This window comes from Vigna unguiculata, chromosome 6 (assembly GCF_037176805.1).
Source record: "Vigna unguiculata cultivar grain cowpea cultivar isolate G323 ecotype 2 chromosome 6, ASM3717680v1, whole genome shotgun sequence".
Taxonomy (NCBI): Eukaryota; Viridiplantae; Streptophyta; class Magnoliopsida; order Fabales; family Fabaceae; genus Vigna; species Vigna unguiculata.
The window spans coordinates 6,089,073-6,105,208 of NC_140797.1; the positions used below are offsets into that span (position 1 = coordinate 6,089,073).

Sequence of the window (16,136 nt, forward strand, 5' to 3'; positions counted from 1 at the left end):
GGTCCTGAGTCGATGGGTTCCTAACGGGGAATTCATCCAAGTTAGGCAACAGTTGGTTAAGTTGTTCAGATGTTAGTATATGTTTGGGGTTAAGTGCAGCGGGCAATGATGTTGTTTTTTATAGTGACTTGGATGAGTGAGTTGGTTAGTGAGGCAGATCATGTGGAGAGTGTTTGTCAACTTTATGGGCTTGTATGTCTTGCTGTTTTGTTTTTCCCTAGGACATCTAGGACTCTGACAAACCTTCTTTTTAAGTTATTAGATAACCTAGATAACCTGGGGAACTATTGGTGGGCTAGTTATGTTCATAAATTCCTCATTGCTTCTTTGAATTGATCATCCACAATGTATAGAGAGAAGGCAAATCAGCCCACTAATTTGTGTTCGGTTCAGTCGTTATGGTTCAGGTACATGTGTTTTTCAATTGTAATAATTAGGATATGTCTTAGTTTTTTGACGTGTATTAATAATCGGAAATTTGTTAAAGGTGTGGGTTTGTCAAAGGCTTTCTTTGCATATAACTAGTACAATTATGTTCTCTGGATATTTGTCTTGGTCGTTGCTGAGAATGCAGGGAGAAAGAATCATGAAGTGTTTTGAACGTAATCAGGTGCGTTATGTTATATATATATATATATATATATATATATATATATGCATTTAATTGAAATAGTGTAAAACTACCAGCCTATATGTAATGATGATGAAGGATTATCTTGTTCCTTTTTAAGATTATTGAATATGGTGTGAGTTGATTAAGAAAGCTAAGTGAAATCCCTACTGGACATTAAGATAGCAAGCTATCTAGATGTGAAGGTTCCTTTCACAAAGGTCAAGAGAAGAAGATGATGGATTGATTCAAAACAAAAAGGAAATGGAAAGCAGATAAACCATAGAAAACCAAGAATAATTAAAGGAAGAAGAAAACATAAAATGGAAAGGAAAGAAATGGTAAGAAATGTGAGAAGCACGCCACTACAAGGCTAGGCTAGAAGCCATGGCAACCTTGAAGATGAACTAGGCTAGAAGCCATGACAACCTTGAAGATAAGGCTTAAAAGTATTTACTCCTAAGGGAGGAAACTCTCATAAATGGTTGAGACACAAGAGTGTTTTTACTTCAAAATGTTTAACCCTTTTACATGTCTAGGAGCACCCCTTATATAGAAGAACCACTTTTCCCTTGGGACAATAATGAAATTAATAAGGGCGGTAGCGGCTGCAGTGACAGGGGCAACAGAAAAATTTGTGAAGGAACCCTAGGCTCTAGATACCATATTGAATATAGTGAAAAATAGGTATGAGATTAATCTCCCCTGTGTCTAAAATACACCTAGGGTAAAATATTTATAATGAAGAATGATACAAGTATATATGACAACCAAACATAAATATGGTAAATATAAGATATTATTATAAAAAATATTAACAATATCTACAAATATCAAACAAAATCTATGTTTCCCTAATTAACATGAAACACAATATATCTAACAACCACAATAATAATACTAAAGTTGTCTGCTATTCAGATGTTGACTGGACATGATCTGTTTCTAATAGAAGATTTACTTCCGGTTACTGTGTTTCCATTGGAGATAACTTGATTTCTTGGAAGAGCAAGAAACAAAGTGTTGTGGCAAGATCTAATGCATAAGCAGAATACAGAGCTATGGCCTCAACCACTTATGAACTTGTTTGTCTTAAACAATTACTTAGAGAGTTTCAATTTGGAGATGTCACTCAAATGACACTTAAATATGACAATCAAGCTACTTTTCATATTAGTTCTAATCCTGTTTTTCATGAGAGGATTAAGCATATTGAGATTGATTGTCATTTTATTCAAGAAAAAATTGTAGCTGGAGACCTTAAGACTTAGTTTGTTAACTCAAGTGATCAGTTAACAAATATTTTCACTAAGTCTTTACGGTGACCTAAAATTGATTATATTTGCAACAAGCTTAGTACATACGATTTATATGCTCCAGCTTGAGAGCGAGTGTTAGATATTGGTAGGTACAATACTATGTGTATTTGGGCTTAGCCCATTGTTAGAAGTGGAGTTTAAGCCTAACTCAACATCACAAAATCGGCTTGTAAGGCGAGGTTTGCACCCCACTTATATATTGTGAATTGACCTTATCTCTAGTCGATGTGGGACTTCCAGCACACCCCCTCATGCCAAGATATATTCATTTCGTGTGTGGGAATAGAAAATAGTCGGTGGTCTGTTAGCGGCCCGATATTGGGTGGAACAGAATGTCCAAGAAAGCTCGCTAGGATAGGCTCTAACCTGGTTCTAATACCATGTTAGAAGTGGAGTTTAAGCCTAACTCAACCCTACAAAACCGGCTTGTAAGGTGAGGTTTGCACCCCACTTATATATTGTGAATTGGCCTTATCTCTAGTCGATGTGGGACTTCCATCACCCATATTTTCCTTTATTATCTTCATTATTAATATGTTACCCTATGTGTATTTTCTACACAAAGGGAATTAACCCTATATCAAATTTTCACTATTTTCACATTAGGCATGGAAGTAATGAGAGGGTTAGGAAGAAATTTAAAGATAAAAGTAGTAAAATGGTTAGTTGTTATAAGGGGAGACTTTCTAGAAAAGTCTATATATTCTTATCTTGTGGGATGTTGAGGGTAGTTTTGTGACAGGGAGAACCCTATGAGAAAGGAAAGCAATGTTCCTTTGGAAGCTTTGGCTTTTACTGTGTGTAAAGTGATTAATACATTGCAAGACTTTGTCTTTTTCGTCTTTTTCTATCTTGTTCTTTCATCACTATTTCTAGGTGCCTAACAGAATCTGTCCTAACCATATCAAACGTCCAAATCGTCATACAATCTACGATGATTACATATTTATTCTAATTGTGGAGTCTTACATAACTTTCCCTAGGAAAAGTTTGATTATCATCTTATAACAAACAAACTAATTAAATTAAAGACGTACTATAGGATGTTAAAAGAATAAAAATACTTTGGAAGAATGATCACTGATTCAGGGAAAAGAACAGGGAAGAGAAAGGACCAAACCTTCAAGCGTAGAAAATGCTCTAATGACAAAGGTGAAGGTAGATGGAAAACGGAAAGGCTGATCTTGTGCTATTGCAAATAAATCCTGCAAAAAACTCCATCAATAATAAAATTATATAGTAGAAAATCCTATAGATACTTGGAGCTACCTAGAAATCCAACGATTTTCCATCATTTACAAACAATCATGCAAAATAATTGCAGATAAATAATTACAGTTAAACAAACTCTCGCACTATGGAGGAACTGCAATATTGATCCAATATAATTAAATACTAACATACCTCCCCAATTGCAGATAAAGTCTGTTGTTGATCAGGTGTCTGGCTTAGAAGATTGTCCAAGAAAAACTGCACAGATCTCCTCACCTGTAAGCCAAATTAAGAAATTTCTATGATTAAGATATGTCATAATTTCAAACTGTTAATGATAATATTGTAAGAGTACAGGTACTAAATATCCTTACTGATGACAGGTCACCAGTGGGTTGGAGGGCTCCAAGATCTATAAGGCATTGCATAACCTGCACCATTGTCAATAGAAAAGTTTAAGTAGATGTGAAAGGGCCCTGGAAATGGGAAGTTCAAGTTCAAGTTCAGAGAAACTTCATATTCCTTATCTTGAAAAGTGTCACTGGTTAATATATTTCTAATATGGTTAGGTACTACATATTTCTAATATGGTATCAAAGCCTTATACCTTAAGGGTTTAAATTTTTATCCTTGTGACCCCAATGTTCTAATAACCAATTGATTTCAACAAGTAGTGGCTGAGCGCATTTGGATAATTGGTTTGTGACAAACTATCATGTTACTAATTGACAATTAAAACTTAGACCCTTGGAATATTTAAGCTCCTTATTTGGAGAGGTTACACAAGTAGGTGTTAAGAACAGAAGAATAAATCAGCTAAGTATGCTTCAAATAAAGGATGTTAGTAAATGGTTGGTACAATTATTATGTTTAACCTTACAAAGGATATTATTGAATTCCTTTGTTTTGCTATTAGCATTTCTTTTTTGGTTGTCATCCCTAGCAAAGTAGAAATCTAGTATAGGCTACAATAACAAAGTCTCATGTGAGATTTGTTACATGAATCACACAACTCCATTTGGTACTGTTAAAAACCAAAGTTTCTGGAATACTATTTAGCAAGAAAACTCCCTTGAGAACTTCCTCCAAAGTCCTTTTTGGTATTATCCCTCTTCCTTTCACAATATTAAATATCATGCAATCAAATTTTTTGACGGATATTTCTTATGGTCTTCTATGTACAACCATTGTTGGAGATCCCATATCAATTAAGATAAATGTTAAGTATATAAGTAGATTCAAACCTCACCTTACAAGTCGGTTTTGTAGGATTAAGTTACGCTTAAAATCTACTTCTTAAGAACTCTCTTAACCAATTTTCTATTATCTTTTCCTCAATTCGTACTACACAAATCTTTTCTTGTTTGTACATAATCATTTTCTATTTTATCCTTTCTTGTATGCCCACACATCCATTATAAAATTATTATTTCTGCTACTCCCCCCTATTCACGTTCTCTCATAGCCCAATATTCACTACCATATAGTATAGTTGGGCATATAGTTGTGTGATAAAACTTGGCTTTGAATTTGATAGTTACTCTGCCATCACAAATAACCGATGATACCTTTCTCATTTTATCCATCTTACTTGTGTCGTTTGTAACATTATCATTCATTTTATCCATCATTTTTTATGATTGAACCCGACTTTAAACTCAAAAACCTATGGTATGATGTATTCTCCCACTTTACTTATGAGTCATCTTCCTCCTATGTCTTTCTAAACTTGCACTGCATATATTGTCTTACTCCTACTTAAATGAAAACCCCATGTTTCCAAAATTTGCCTTCAAAGTTCAAGCCTAATGTTGATTCCCTTGATTTCTCAATCAAGACTATATCATGCACAAAACAATACAAAAATAAGGAAACTCTTTTGTATGTCCTTGATAAGCACGTCCAAGACTAGGTTAGACATGCAAGGACTTAAGGTTGAACCTTGGTGTATATTTAAATAGGAAAGTCCTTAGCTCCTCTTGGAGTTCTCCCACTTCAAGGGTGAAGTTTTCCTAAAAGGAATAGAGGACGCTTTCCTGAGAGCTAAGCTTTGGAAATTGGTGTGGAAAGGTTTGTTAATCCATCATTGTTTACCTTGTATTAATCTTTTAAACAGCACTAAGTTTCTCCCTAAACATTGCACACAAATTAACATTCGCTAACATATAATTCCTATACAAGTTTCATATTTTGATATATATCAAGCTCCATGTAATCTTACATGTCTATACTTTACAAAAAGAAAGATGCATGAAGAGACATTAGAAAACAATTTTTGATATTAGTTTATCAAGATATCAGATGGGAAGTACTTGTTATGATAATGTCTCCCATGTTTTCAAAGATGCATCATAGCAGAAACTAGACCTTTTTGGCATCCTTTTCATATACAGCATAGAACAGTTCAAGCAGTCTCTCTCGGGTGAAAGATTTTATCTCCCCCATCATACCAAAGTCATAATAAATAATTGCTTCATCAACATCAACGGCAAGATTTCCAGGATGTGGATCAGCATGAAAGAAACCTGTTTTTAATATCTGCAAAACAAGCAAGATTTAATACTCAAAATACCTTTTATTTACAACTATCTCGAAGCAAAATTTCTTTTCTATGTTTATCAAAACATAGGCATATATAGGCTATGAAACATTCACATGAACCCAAAAGATGACAATATTGAATATTGATAGTTTCAGTGCGAAACAACAATGTGGACCTGAATCAAGTATGCCTCAATAGTGCGTGATGAGATTCGTAATCGATCATAACCACGCGAAGTTAACATATCCACTTCATTTATTTTGATACCTATTTTCAAAAAGTAAAACCAAAGTTCAATGATATAATAACATACAACCCTTGAAGGAAAAAAGTTAATTATTTTAGCTTCCACTTTTAAAGAAAAAGAAGAAAACAAGTAAGCTGCACTGGTCAAGTTGACAACCTGGCACATTCTCCAATGCCAATACCTTTGATGCAGTATAATCCCAATAAACCAGCTGCAAAGGTGAAAACGAAGGATGTAGTAGTAAAAATTAACATTAGCACTAGACATTAGTGATTTATATGTGCTACATACATGTTTAAAGGAGATTAGGAAGATTGGAGAGGTAAACTAAGTTTCAAGGAAACTGAAACTATCTGAATAAAAATATCCAGCAGGGTATAGTATAGCAACAAGAAACATACAGGTACTCGGACCCACTTTATGTTTCGAAAATCTCGGCGGAATCTATCAGCGTTCTTTCCTTCATTTATATAATCAATTTCTTGATACAAAATCCTGAAAAGTACAATGTGCAGGACAATATAAATTACGTAAGACATGTTAAGGACAATATAAAATTCATAAGGGACAATTCCAATGACAGTAATTAATGATAGTAGGTATAGTGAAGGCCAAAACAAGTTACTAAGAGTCTAAGATTTTAACGTGCAATGAGGGAAGAAGAAATTTGCTTCAAACACAATGTTTGTATTACTTACGTTGCACATTCTTCATATATACCAACCCAATCTCTTGTTGGACCCCCTAGAGTTTCACTTCTCTGAAAATATTCTGCAATCAGCTTTAAGTTTCCTGGACATTCATGAAAAGGAAACATGTTAAAGTAAAACAAAATTTCAACAATGACCAGGCTTTAATCTCACTAATTGACCACAATTGGAATTACTACTCAAATCATGTGTAAGAAATAACTCATTCAGATCATTGACCAGACTCGATTATATAAAGTAAAGCTACCTAAAACCAATATTTATATTTATTAGACTTTTTACTAGCATAAGCATCACAATGAGAAATTTGATCCCAACTAACTACATTAGCACCGTAGATCAATGGCTTGGGTAAACTTCAATATTTTATTAGTGTTGAAAGGATTAGTGATAAAATATGTCATAGAGGATGAACTGCTCTGGTACCATGTTGAGAGAAAACAAGAAAAAATATTATAAGTTCCATATATTGTGTACACACATTAGTATTCGTATTTATAATGAAGATGAATTACAATAATAAGGAACAAAATCAATGTCTAATAATGGGTAAATATTTGGTAAGATATTTCCTTATCAAATCATATCATATCTACTTATTAATGTAATAAAATCATATCTCTAACATAATCAAATCATATTTCTAAAATTTGGTATCAAGGATTTAAGCTAGCTCAGTTTGGGAATGCTATTGCAATTTCAAATAAAAATATATGCCTTAGATATATTGTACGGAAACAGTTTGATTTGACACTCCAATAGATCAAAATAACAAATTATTACTAAAACTAAGGAACCTTATTCAGACCTGAGCAGGTACAGTTCAAGAAGTTAGTTGAGATACTAAACTATCTTGCAATAACCAGACTAGATATTTCCTTGACAGACAATAGATGAGTCATTTTACACAATCTTCATGTGTTGATCATTGGAATGTAGTCCTTTGAATCTTGAGATACATTAAGAATGGGATACTTCAATGCAGATAGTGTGATTAATCTATTGATGGGTAGTCTACTTTGGAATATTTTATTAGGCAAAGTAAGAAGCAAAAAGTAGTTGTTGAAGTTCACAGAGACCATGTATTGAGCCAAGAAAATGTTCACGTGTGGTCTTACAAGAGTAAACAACTACTTTGTGTATTATAGTTTGGAAATGTTGGGCATATGAAGCTTTATTGTGGATAGTCAAGAGACTTTACATATTGCTTCAGTCCAGTCTTTCATAAGTGAACAAAGCAATAAAGAAAATGACCATCACTTGATCAAGGAAAAAAGTTCTCTGACGAAATAACTGAGGTTTGTTAAGTCTAGGGATTAACTTGAAGGTATCCTTTCAATGTGCCTGAAGCCACTGTGCAAGTTAAAAGCTGCATTTGATTTTGTATGCTCTATTATGAGAAAGAATATTAGAAAGTATAGAATTGTATATGTTCTGAATGTATTGTGTGTCTAATGCAGACCACACTATGTATTTATACTATTGAATAGAATCAATTACAATAAAGACACCTAATAATTAAGAATCAATCATACTAATTTCTGAGATTATGTAACGGTTGATTTTCTAGAAATCTGTAACAACTGATTATATTCTAACAGAAAGTATATCCTATTTAGAGAAAATGCCTTTTATGTTGGGGGCCTTATATTTTGTTTTGTAAATTATTAGGATTTGACACCTTGTTTTAAATTCCCTAATATTAGAGATTGCAAATCAAGTAGAGTTTCCTCAAATAATTTAGAAATCCTTAGATCCATCTCAAGTGTGATGACAATAACTATATCAAAATCACAAGACGTAGCAAATGGAAGAAGCAAAATGACCACAACTTACGCAAGTCAATGTCAAAAAGCTTCTTTAGTCCAGGTCTTTGGACTTTGACAACTACTTTTTCTCCATTGTGTAATATAGCTCGATGAACCTACAAATAGGGCCCCCAAAAATGGAAGTAAAAAAAGCTGAGTTATCTCATCCGATTGTCCCTACTGCCAAGAAGTTGTGTTCAAATTTAGAGTTCTAGCACTACAAAGGGCATCACTAACATCAATGCATTAAGATCATTATCTTGAATAGAAGAAATAAAAAAAATATGATTGTCAGCATAGGCATAATTCACCTGACCAAGACTAGCAGCAGCAATGGGCCGATCTTCAAACTCTTTAAACAATACATTAATGGGAGCTCCTAATTCACTCTCAATAAAGCCTCTTGCTCTCTTGGGAGAAAAAGCAGGTACCCTGTCCTGCAGGATTAAAAACTATTAAGTATTGGAAATGAGAGATATAAAGAACAGATACGAAGAACAGAGAGAGAACTAAAAATATGATTCAAAATTAACTGTGATTACATCAGAGATAGCTATAAATAGCTATGAGCGTAACTCAATCCTGAGTCAGCACTGTAAGCATTTGTAAGACTGTAACTAACTTGTAACTACATTAGAAAAAAAAAGTGAAATGTAAAATTCAAAATACAGTGAATTCCTTGCTAAAAGAATTTCTCTAAAAATATGTCAAACAGGCACCCAAATTGAGCACTAGACCCTACAAATGTACCTGCAATTTCGCAAGCTCATCTACAAACTCCCGAGGAAATAGATCCGACCTTGTTGATGATAACTGTCCAAGTTTAATGAAAGTTGGGCCAAGTTGTAATACACACTCCCTTAGCCATGCAGCAGTTTTCTGCCTTCTTCTTTTCTGAAATACAATGTCAAATTACTTTGAATCAGCAAAGGAAAAGCATAACAGAAACTTAATTAGAAAATTAATAGGGATGAGGGCTGAAGAAATGTTTGCATTGGCAACGACATAACATCCATACCTACCTGCTTTTCTTCTGTAAAGCCACCCAAATATGCCCATTTTGCATTGTCCAACAGAACTCGAATACGTAAAGAAAAAACAAAAGACCAAACATCAATAGATCTCTGCACGGAATTGTAATTTTCATTGGCCCAACTGAAGCCTTCATCTGAAGGCAAAACTTTTAGCTCTTCCAGAGGTGGAAGTTCTTTAGAGGTTCTAGATTTCACTGTCTTTGTCAAGGCCGGGCTTGGGTCCCTTCTTACTAAACTTGCTCCATTAACAGCTTGCTTTGAACTGCTCCCCATTTCCACTTTATTCTCTGACATTGTCTTTCTTTTCACTATCTCATTTGCTGGAACCATTTTAGCAACTCTACCATTTGTACCATATTTTGATGGAGGCAATTCTGTCTGTCGCATTTCAACCAGGAATCTAGGAAATTTATCATTTTCTAACTTATCAGATTTTGACCTTCTATTATTTGGCAATTTACGAACTAAAATTGAGCCTGGAAAACTGAGATTGTGTAGTGCTCTTCGCTGATTTCCCAACTTTATATTGTTGTAACAATAACCATGCAAAGCCATTATTACTGCCATTCAAGATGATGATACCTTGCAAAACATCAATATAAAAAGAAAAGGAACCGTACATGTCAAGTTGGTACTTAATTCAGAAAATCAATGGAATCTCATAAAAACAAGGCTTCAAAGAAGACTAAAGAGAGGACAGGTTGAGGCTGAAGGGTGTGATCAAAGATCTGAATAGTATAAAGAATTTCAAATGAAAAACAACAAACAATTGAAATGCAATCAATCAGGCTTAACAAGGCTTAACAGAATCGGTAAGACAGCAAACTTGTCATGTTGAGTGGTTAAACAGGGTCAACACAATACTGGAAACCAAACCAACTAACAAAACATAAATTTGATGAACCTCATCTCAGATATAATTTTTTGTTTATTTTCTCAAACCACAGTGATCAATCTTGCTCGTGATTCGAACAAGTACTAAATGTGGGTGTCTCTCCCATCATAGACTAGCCCCGTTTGCCAGAACACCCCTCCCGGTTTCATCTTAGGTAATTCATTATCATATATCAAAAATATGAAAAAGAAAATCCTACGGCCAACTATCAAAAGGATTAGAGTTTCGTATTACTAACTCCCAAACTTACTATCAATCACCAATTAATCATCATCAGAAAAACAAAACGTAAGAACATCGTACAGACAAAGCAACAGAGTAACTCAATACTCCAAATGACAAGGACAATTTTACTGAGAAATTTAAAGCAAATGGAATCAAAGCATTGTAATTTAATTGAACCCTTTGACTCTTACTCTGCAATGAGACTGCCAGAAAGATCGAGTTCAATCATATTTGCAAGAAAATCAGGTGCCCAGTTGAGATAACTCGCAGAACAATAACATTACCAATTGAAAGAAGCAATTCAGAATGGAAGTGGAGAATTGTTGCATACCTGGGACAACAGAGATACCCTCAGAGAACCCAGAGGTACTAGGATGTTCTGGCTTCAAGTAAGTTTCAACGTTGAGGGTGGTGGTGGACTTGGAACATGTAGCATTATACAGATTTTTTTAAACAATTTGCTACTTTTTTAATTTAAATTCGGTGGAAAGGACAAAACAGAAGTGGAATCTTTGAACTTGCGCCATTCACAGGGTTTTGGTGCACGTGGGTTTCTTTGCACCGCATGTAATGTATATTACTCTTCGATCACAAAATATTTGGTACTCTTTGTGCTCACACATGTTAACACAATTGTAATTTAACTCGGTAATGATTTTGACTTGAATCATATAATACTTTTTTTATAGCTTAATTGCATTGTTATTCACGTTTCACCATCATTTAATGAATTGTATCGTCTAACTACTTGATTTATACATTTCATTACATATCTTTCAAAACATTGCTGTTTAATTATTTTTTTAATCTCCGGATAAATTTATTTGAAACTTTTAATTAAATTTTTGTAGTTTATTTAATTCTCGAGATTTTAAAACTTTATTTTTTCAGTTAAATATTCATGTTAATTATGTGATATGATATTTATCTTACAGGCATAATGGTTAAATGTCTTTACACATAATTTTGTTATAAGAGACTATGATTACGAATCTTCCTTAAAAGCTTATTGGATTTAAAAAGAAAATTTTTAAATTTTATTAAAATTATAATAATATAAAATTACAAAGTATATAATATTAAACAATTTTAGTTAAATACAATCAACCTTTGAAAGAGATCTTATAACATCTCAAGAAATATACACAATCATGCAAATAAAGTGTAGTTACATTTGTGTCACAAAATTAAAGTCTTTCTAGACAAGGGACAAGACTATTAAATTACACCATATCATATATTCATGTACATTCTTCCAAAAGAAATCTAAAACTCCAACTTTCAACCTAACAGCTAGACCCAATTCCACCTGCATCCTCATCTACTCAGTCGTAGAAGTGATCATTGCAAAAGAGACACAATAACCAACAAACAAAGAAGGATAAGCTAATGCCACATGCAATTTTTTTTCCAAAACTTCTAAATACAACCACGGTACCATACTATTAAATATGAATTTTCACAACTATTTTATCTCCAAAATAACACTTGTCAAAAGATTCATCTGAAACAACTTTATTCATCAAAATAAACTATGGTTCAACTAACCAAATGAATTAAACTGTTAAAACAAGACTTAATGCAAATCCTTCAAGTTTAAATCTCGCAACAACCAACTATTACTGTTTTATTCAAGGAAATTTTCCAATCGTAAGAAACAAGACTCCTTGAAGCTTCCCCACGGGTTCCTCACAGCTAAGCTTCTCTAACCATATCTACATCAACATCTACTCTCGTATAACACATGTTTCATGATCACTACACATGAAAACCACAAATACAAACATGCAAGGATGAGCTAACCATGTAACATATCACATAACAATGTACATCAATATATCACTTACCTAACATTACCACTAGGGATGTAAAAAAAATTCGTACCCCGGGTATCCGTGGATAAAACCTGCAATTGGTTGGAAATGGATATTGAAAATGGATACCCGCGGGTAACGGGTACGAGTATTTTTTATACTCGCATGTTAATAAGACGGGTACGAGTATCATAGTATCTGTACCCGTGGATACTCGTACCCGCTATACTCTAATTTAAATTTAAAAAAAAAAGATTAAAACATTAACACATTGATTTTGAATGTGACATTTTTTATCAATTGGTTTTAAAACATCTCCATTTATTTGTAAACAGTCATTTAACACCATTTAAATAGGTTATTAGCACTTTATTTGAACTTTATAAATGTTGTGCAATGTATTTTTATTTGAATTTATGGTTAATATTTGTTGTTAAATATTAAATTTTTCTTTCATAAATATCCACAAGTACCCGTGGATATTAAAAATATATGCAAGTACCCGCACAATGGATACCCGCACAAATATTGGTACGGGTACAAGGCGAATATTTATTCAGCGGATAGGTTACGGGGGAGCTACTACCCGTATCCTCCTGCCCTGTTGATATCCCTAATTACCACAATATAGCATAACTCATCCACACTATCAAATATCACATGTCCTTAAAACCACAGCATGTAAACATAACATTTTATCACCAAGTAATATTAAACGGAATGACATTATCACATAATTGACCACTCAACCAATTCTCATACACAATTTACCAAAGATGCCACGTACCATTACTCTCATAGCGAGTCGCGATGAAGTATACCACTTCCATTACTCATGTCAAGAGTTCCAACGAGATACATAATCTTCCATTACTCTTATCAAACCCTGATGAAGTATACAACTTTCCATTACTCATATCGAGAGCCCCGACCAAGTGCACCCCCTATACAATCATGTAGAGCTACCTTTCATTATATTCATAACCAAGTGTGACAATGTCTCATCACGCTCATGCATCAATCATATCACATCATAGGATGCCATACTTATAAGCATATAATTCTCTTAATCATATGAGTAACCACACTTATCATCATGTCATGACATGCATTCAACAAAAAGTATCACACCGACCATAATGTATATGCTTTAAAACCCTAAAGTCTGCAATATTATTCATACCAAACAAAGCAATACAAGTAGGAAACCCAATGCTCAATGATAGCGCTAGGTGCCATTTGCCTTGTAAAAGCCACCGTCTAGCGCTAGAAGGCCAACGCTCAGTGCCCAACGCCTCGTAAATCCACCGCTCAACGCCAAAGCCAACGCTCAATGCCAGACCTTTCAAAAACAGGCCGCTAAGTGCCTAAAACTAGCGTTCAACGCTAGATCCCTCATAAACTCACCTAGAAAATACGAAGAACAACGTCAAACATGAGTTTTGGTCTTTTCAAAGGCACTCAAACATACAAAATTTAGAAAATGTTCATTCACCATACATACAACTGCACAAATATCCATTCCTTACCTTTCAACCTTCCATTTCATGCACTTAATTCACCAACACAACACCACCCATGCAAAACTCCCCAAATCATTTACACAATCTCTTGAACCCTTATTGTTGTTGTACCAAAAGAAATCTAAGACAACTGCACACACTGAAAACATATTCACTTCACACACCCTTCACCCAAAATTGATCAAAATTCCATGCAAAACAATTATTAGCCTGAATTTGATACTATGCTCCATTGAAATAGAAAATATCCAATTTCCCTCTTGCATCATTCCCCTAATCTTTCTTTCACAAAATTTAAGCAGAATTTTCCAATGGTTTTATGCCAAATTCATAGTCATCAAAATCACTACTATTACACGTAAAACCAACATGCTCCACATAAATTTATTTTTCCATCTCACTTGACTACAAAATTCAACATGACAAAGCTATAAATGATTCCAATCAACTTACCTCCCAATGGCCTCCTTCTCCACCAAATATCACAATTCTATAAAGAAAAAAAATCATAACCATTGCCTCCACTAGTTCACTAGAAAATTGCAAGACGATAAGAAGTGTAACCCAATTTACACCATGAATTCACCCACATAATAGTGAAAAAATTCTTCTTAAAATTACCACTTAAACCCATCAAATTTGACCATTCACAAAGGAAAGAACACCATGATATGCCATACCCCATCCCAAACCAAACAAAAAATGAGAGAAAAAAAATGGAGTAGTCTCATTGAATTTCCATGAATAAAAAAGACAAGCTTAGCACCCCTTACGTGAAATTCCTACCACAAGACCACCTCAACTTTGCTCTACTCCTCCCTTGCTCTTCATGTTCTAACCCAAAAAATTTCTGCTTTCTCCTTTCCACGTGTTGCCTTTTCCTCCCTACAATGACACCAAATTTGATAACGTTGTCGTGAAGCGATCAAATTACTACAACTTATATGTAATAACTTTAATATTCTTAAGAAAGTAGTCAAAAGATTAGTATGGGTAAAGTCAACCCTAAGTCGTCTCCCAATGAAAAAGAAATTGATTTCTAACAAATTAATTCTTATAAAAACTATACAAAAGGGTTAGTCAAATAAAATGAGAAATAAAGAAATAAAATTAGAAAAAAGATAAAAACAATTACAAAGAAAATAGATTGATAATTTGATAATGTTGTTGTGAAGTGATCAAATTAATACTACTTTTTTGTAACAACTTCAATATTGTTAAGAAAGTAAATAAAAGATTAGTATGGGTAAAGTCAACCTTAAGTCGTCTCCCAACGAACACGAAATTGATTTCTAACAAATTAGTTCTATAAAAATTATACAAAAGGATTAGTCAAATAAAATGAGAAATAAAGAAATCAAATTAGAAAAGGATAAAAAGAATTATAAAGAAAATAGATTGATTCAACTGCTTTTTCAAAATAAATTCATCATCGGCTATCTAAAGATTACTGCTCAATTAATTATTGTTATAGATTTGCAAATTAATCAATGTAAATTCTCAATTAACTTGTTGGCGTTCTCACTTTTACCAAAGTAAAGTCTTAATTGAAAAGTGATGAATCTTGTCCTAGGGGTCCCCATCCTATAGGCTATGATTTAGGCCAATCTTTATTTGTTTGTTTTTAATTAGTTAAATAAATGTATAAGTTAGTGAATTGTGTGTTGTATTTAGCATTGTCATTGAGCTTGTATTCTAACCCACATTTATAAGTGTCTTTTGTTCTTTTCCTTGTATTCATTTGGGCCATGACATCCTATAAGCCCAACATAAAAAAATACACGTTCCATCCTTCAACAACCATCATGAACGCAAATAACATGCAGCCTTCATTCTATGGGACATCCTAGCATCAACACACAACCCATCATCAAGCAGCTTCTAACGTACACTTCATGATTGGGCCTGAAGACATATTAGCCTAGATTCAACCATGATGCACCTAATATTTAGGTTGAAAGCAACCTGCAGGCCAAATCATATTTCAGCATGGAGGACTTTGGCTTAAGCCTCATTTGCATTGCGTGTCTAGTCACTCTGCAAGGTTTCCTTCCATCTTCAAGAGTTTTGTTCCTTTCCATTAGGGTTCCTTAAAACCCTAGGGCAACTAGGGTTCTTGTCACGATTTACCCTCTTCATGCTTTCCACCTTGTACATGATAGCTTGGCCATTAATGCTTCACCGTTAGAACTTAGTT

At 33.8% G+C, this 16,136-nt stretch overlaps 1 protein-coding gene across 5 annotated transcripts in view; it reads right to left on the reverse strand.

Annotated features, from left to right (window-relative positions):
• LOC114187854 (protein ACTIVITY OF BC1 COMPLEX KINASE 7, chloroplastic-like) overlaps window positions 1-11,089 on the reverse strand; it is a 35,298-nt gene extending 24,209 nt beyond the window's left edge. For 4 of the 5 annotated variants that reach the window (XM_085674607.1, XM_085674606.1, XM_085674605.1 and 1 more), the window contains exons 1-13: window positions 10,934-11,089; window positions 9,471-10,064; window positions 9,199-9,342; window positions 8,760-8,885; window positions 8,477-8,564; window positions 6,629-6,722; window positions 6,332-6,425; window positions 6,087-6,141; window positions 5,859-5,950; window positions 5,509-5,679; window positions 3,516-3,572; window positions 3,334-3,417; window positions 3,050-3,134 (exon numbers count right to left, since the gene is read on the reverse strand). In XM_085674607.1, the coding sequence (XP_085530733.1) occupies window positions 3,050-3,134; window positions 3,334-3,417; window positions 3,516-3,572; window positions 5,509-5,679; window positions 5,859-5,950; window positions 6,087-6,141; window positions 6,332-6,425; window positions 6,629-6,722; window positions 8,477-8,564; window positions 8,760-8,885; window positions 9,199-9,342; window positions 9,471-10,049 (1,669 nt within the window). In that variant the 5' untranslated portion in view covers window positions 10,050-10,064; window positions 10,934-11,089. Of the gene's footprint in view, window positions 1-3,049; window positions 3,135-3,333; window positions 3,418-3,515; window positions 3,573-5,453; window positions 5,680-5,858; window positions 5,951-6,086; window positions 6,142-6,331; window positions 6,426-6,628; window positions 6,723-8,476; window positions 8,565-8,759; window positions 8,886-9,198; window positions 9,343-9,470; window positions 10,065-10,933 lie in introns of those variants that run through there. The other variant, XM_085674609.1, reaches the window with a different exon arrangement.
• Between the last annotated feature and the right edge of the window lie 5,047 nt (window positions 11,090-16,136).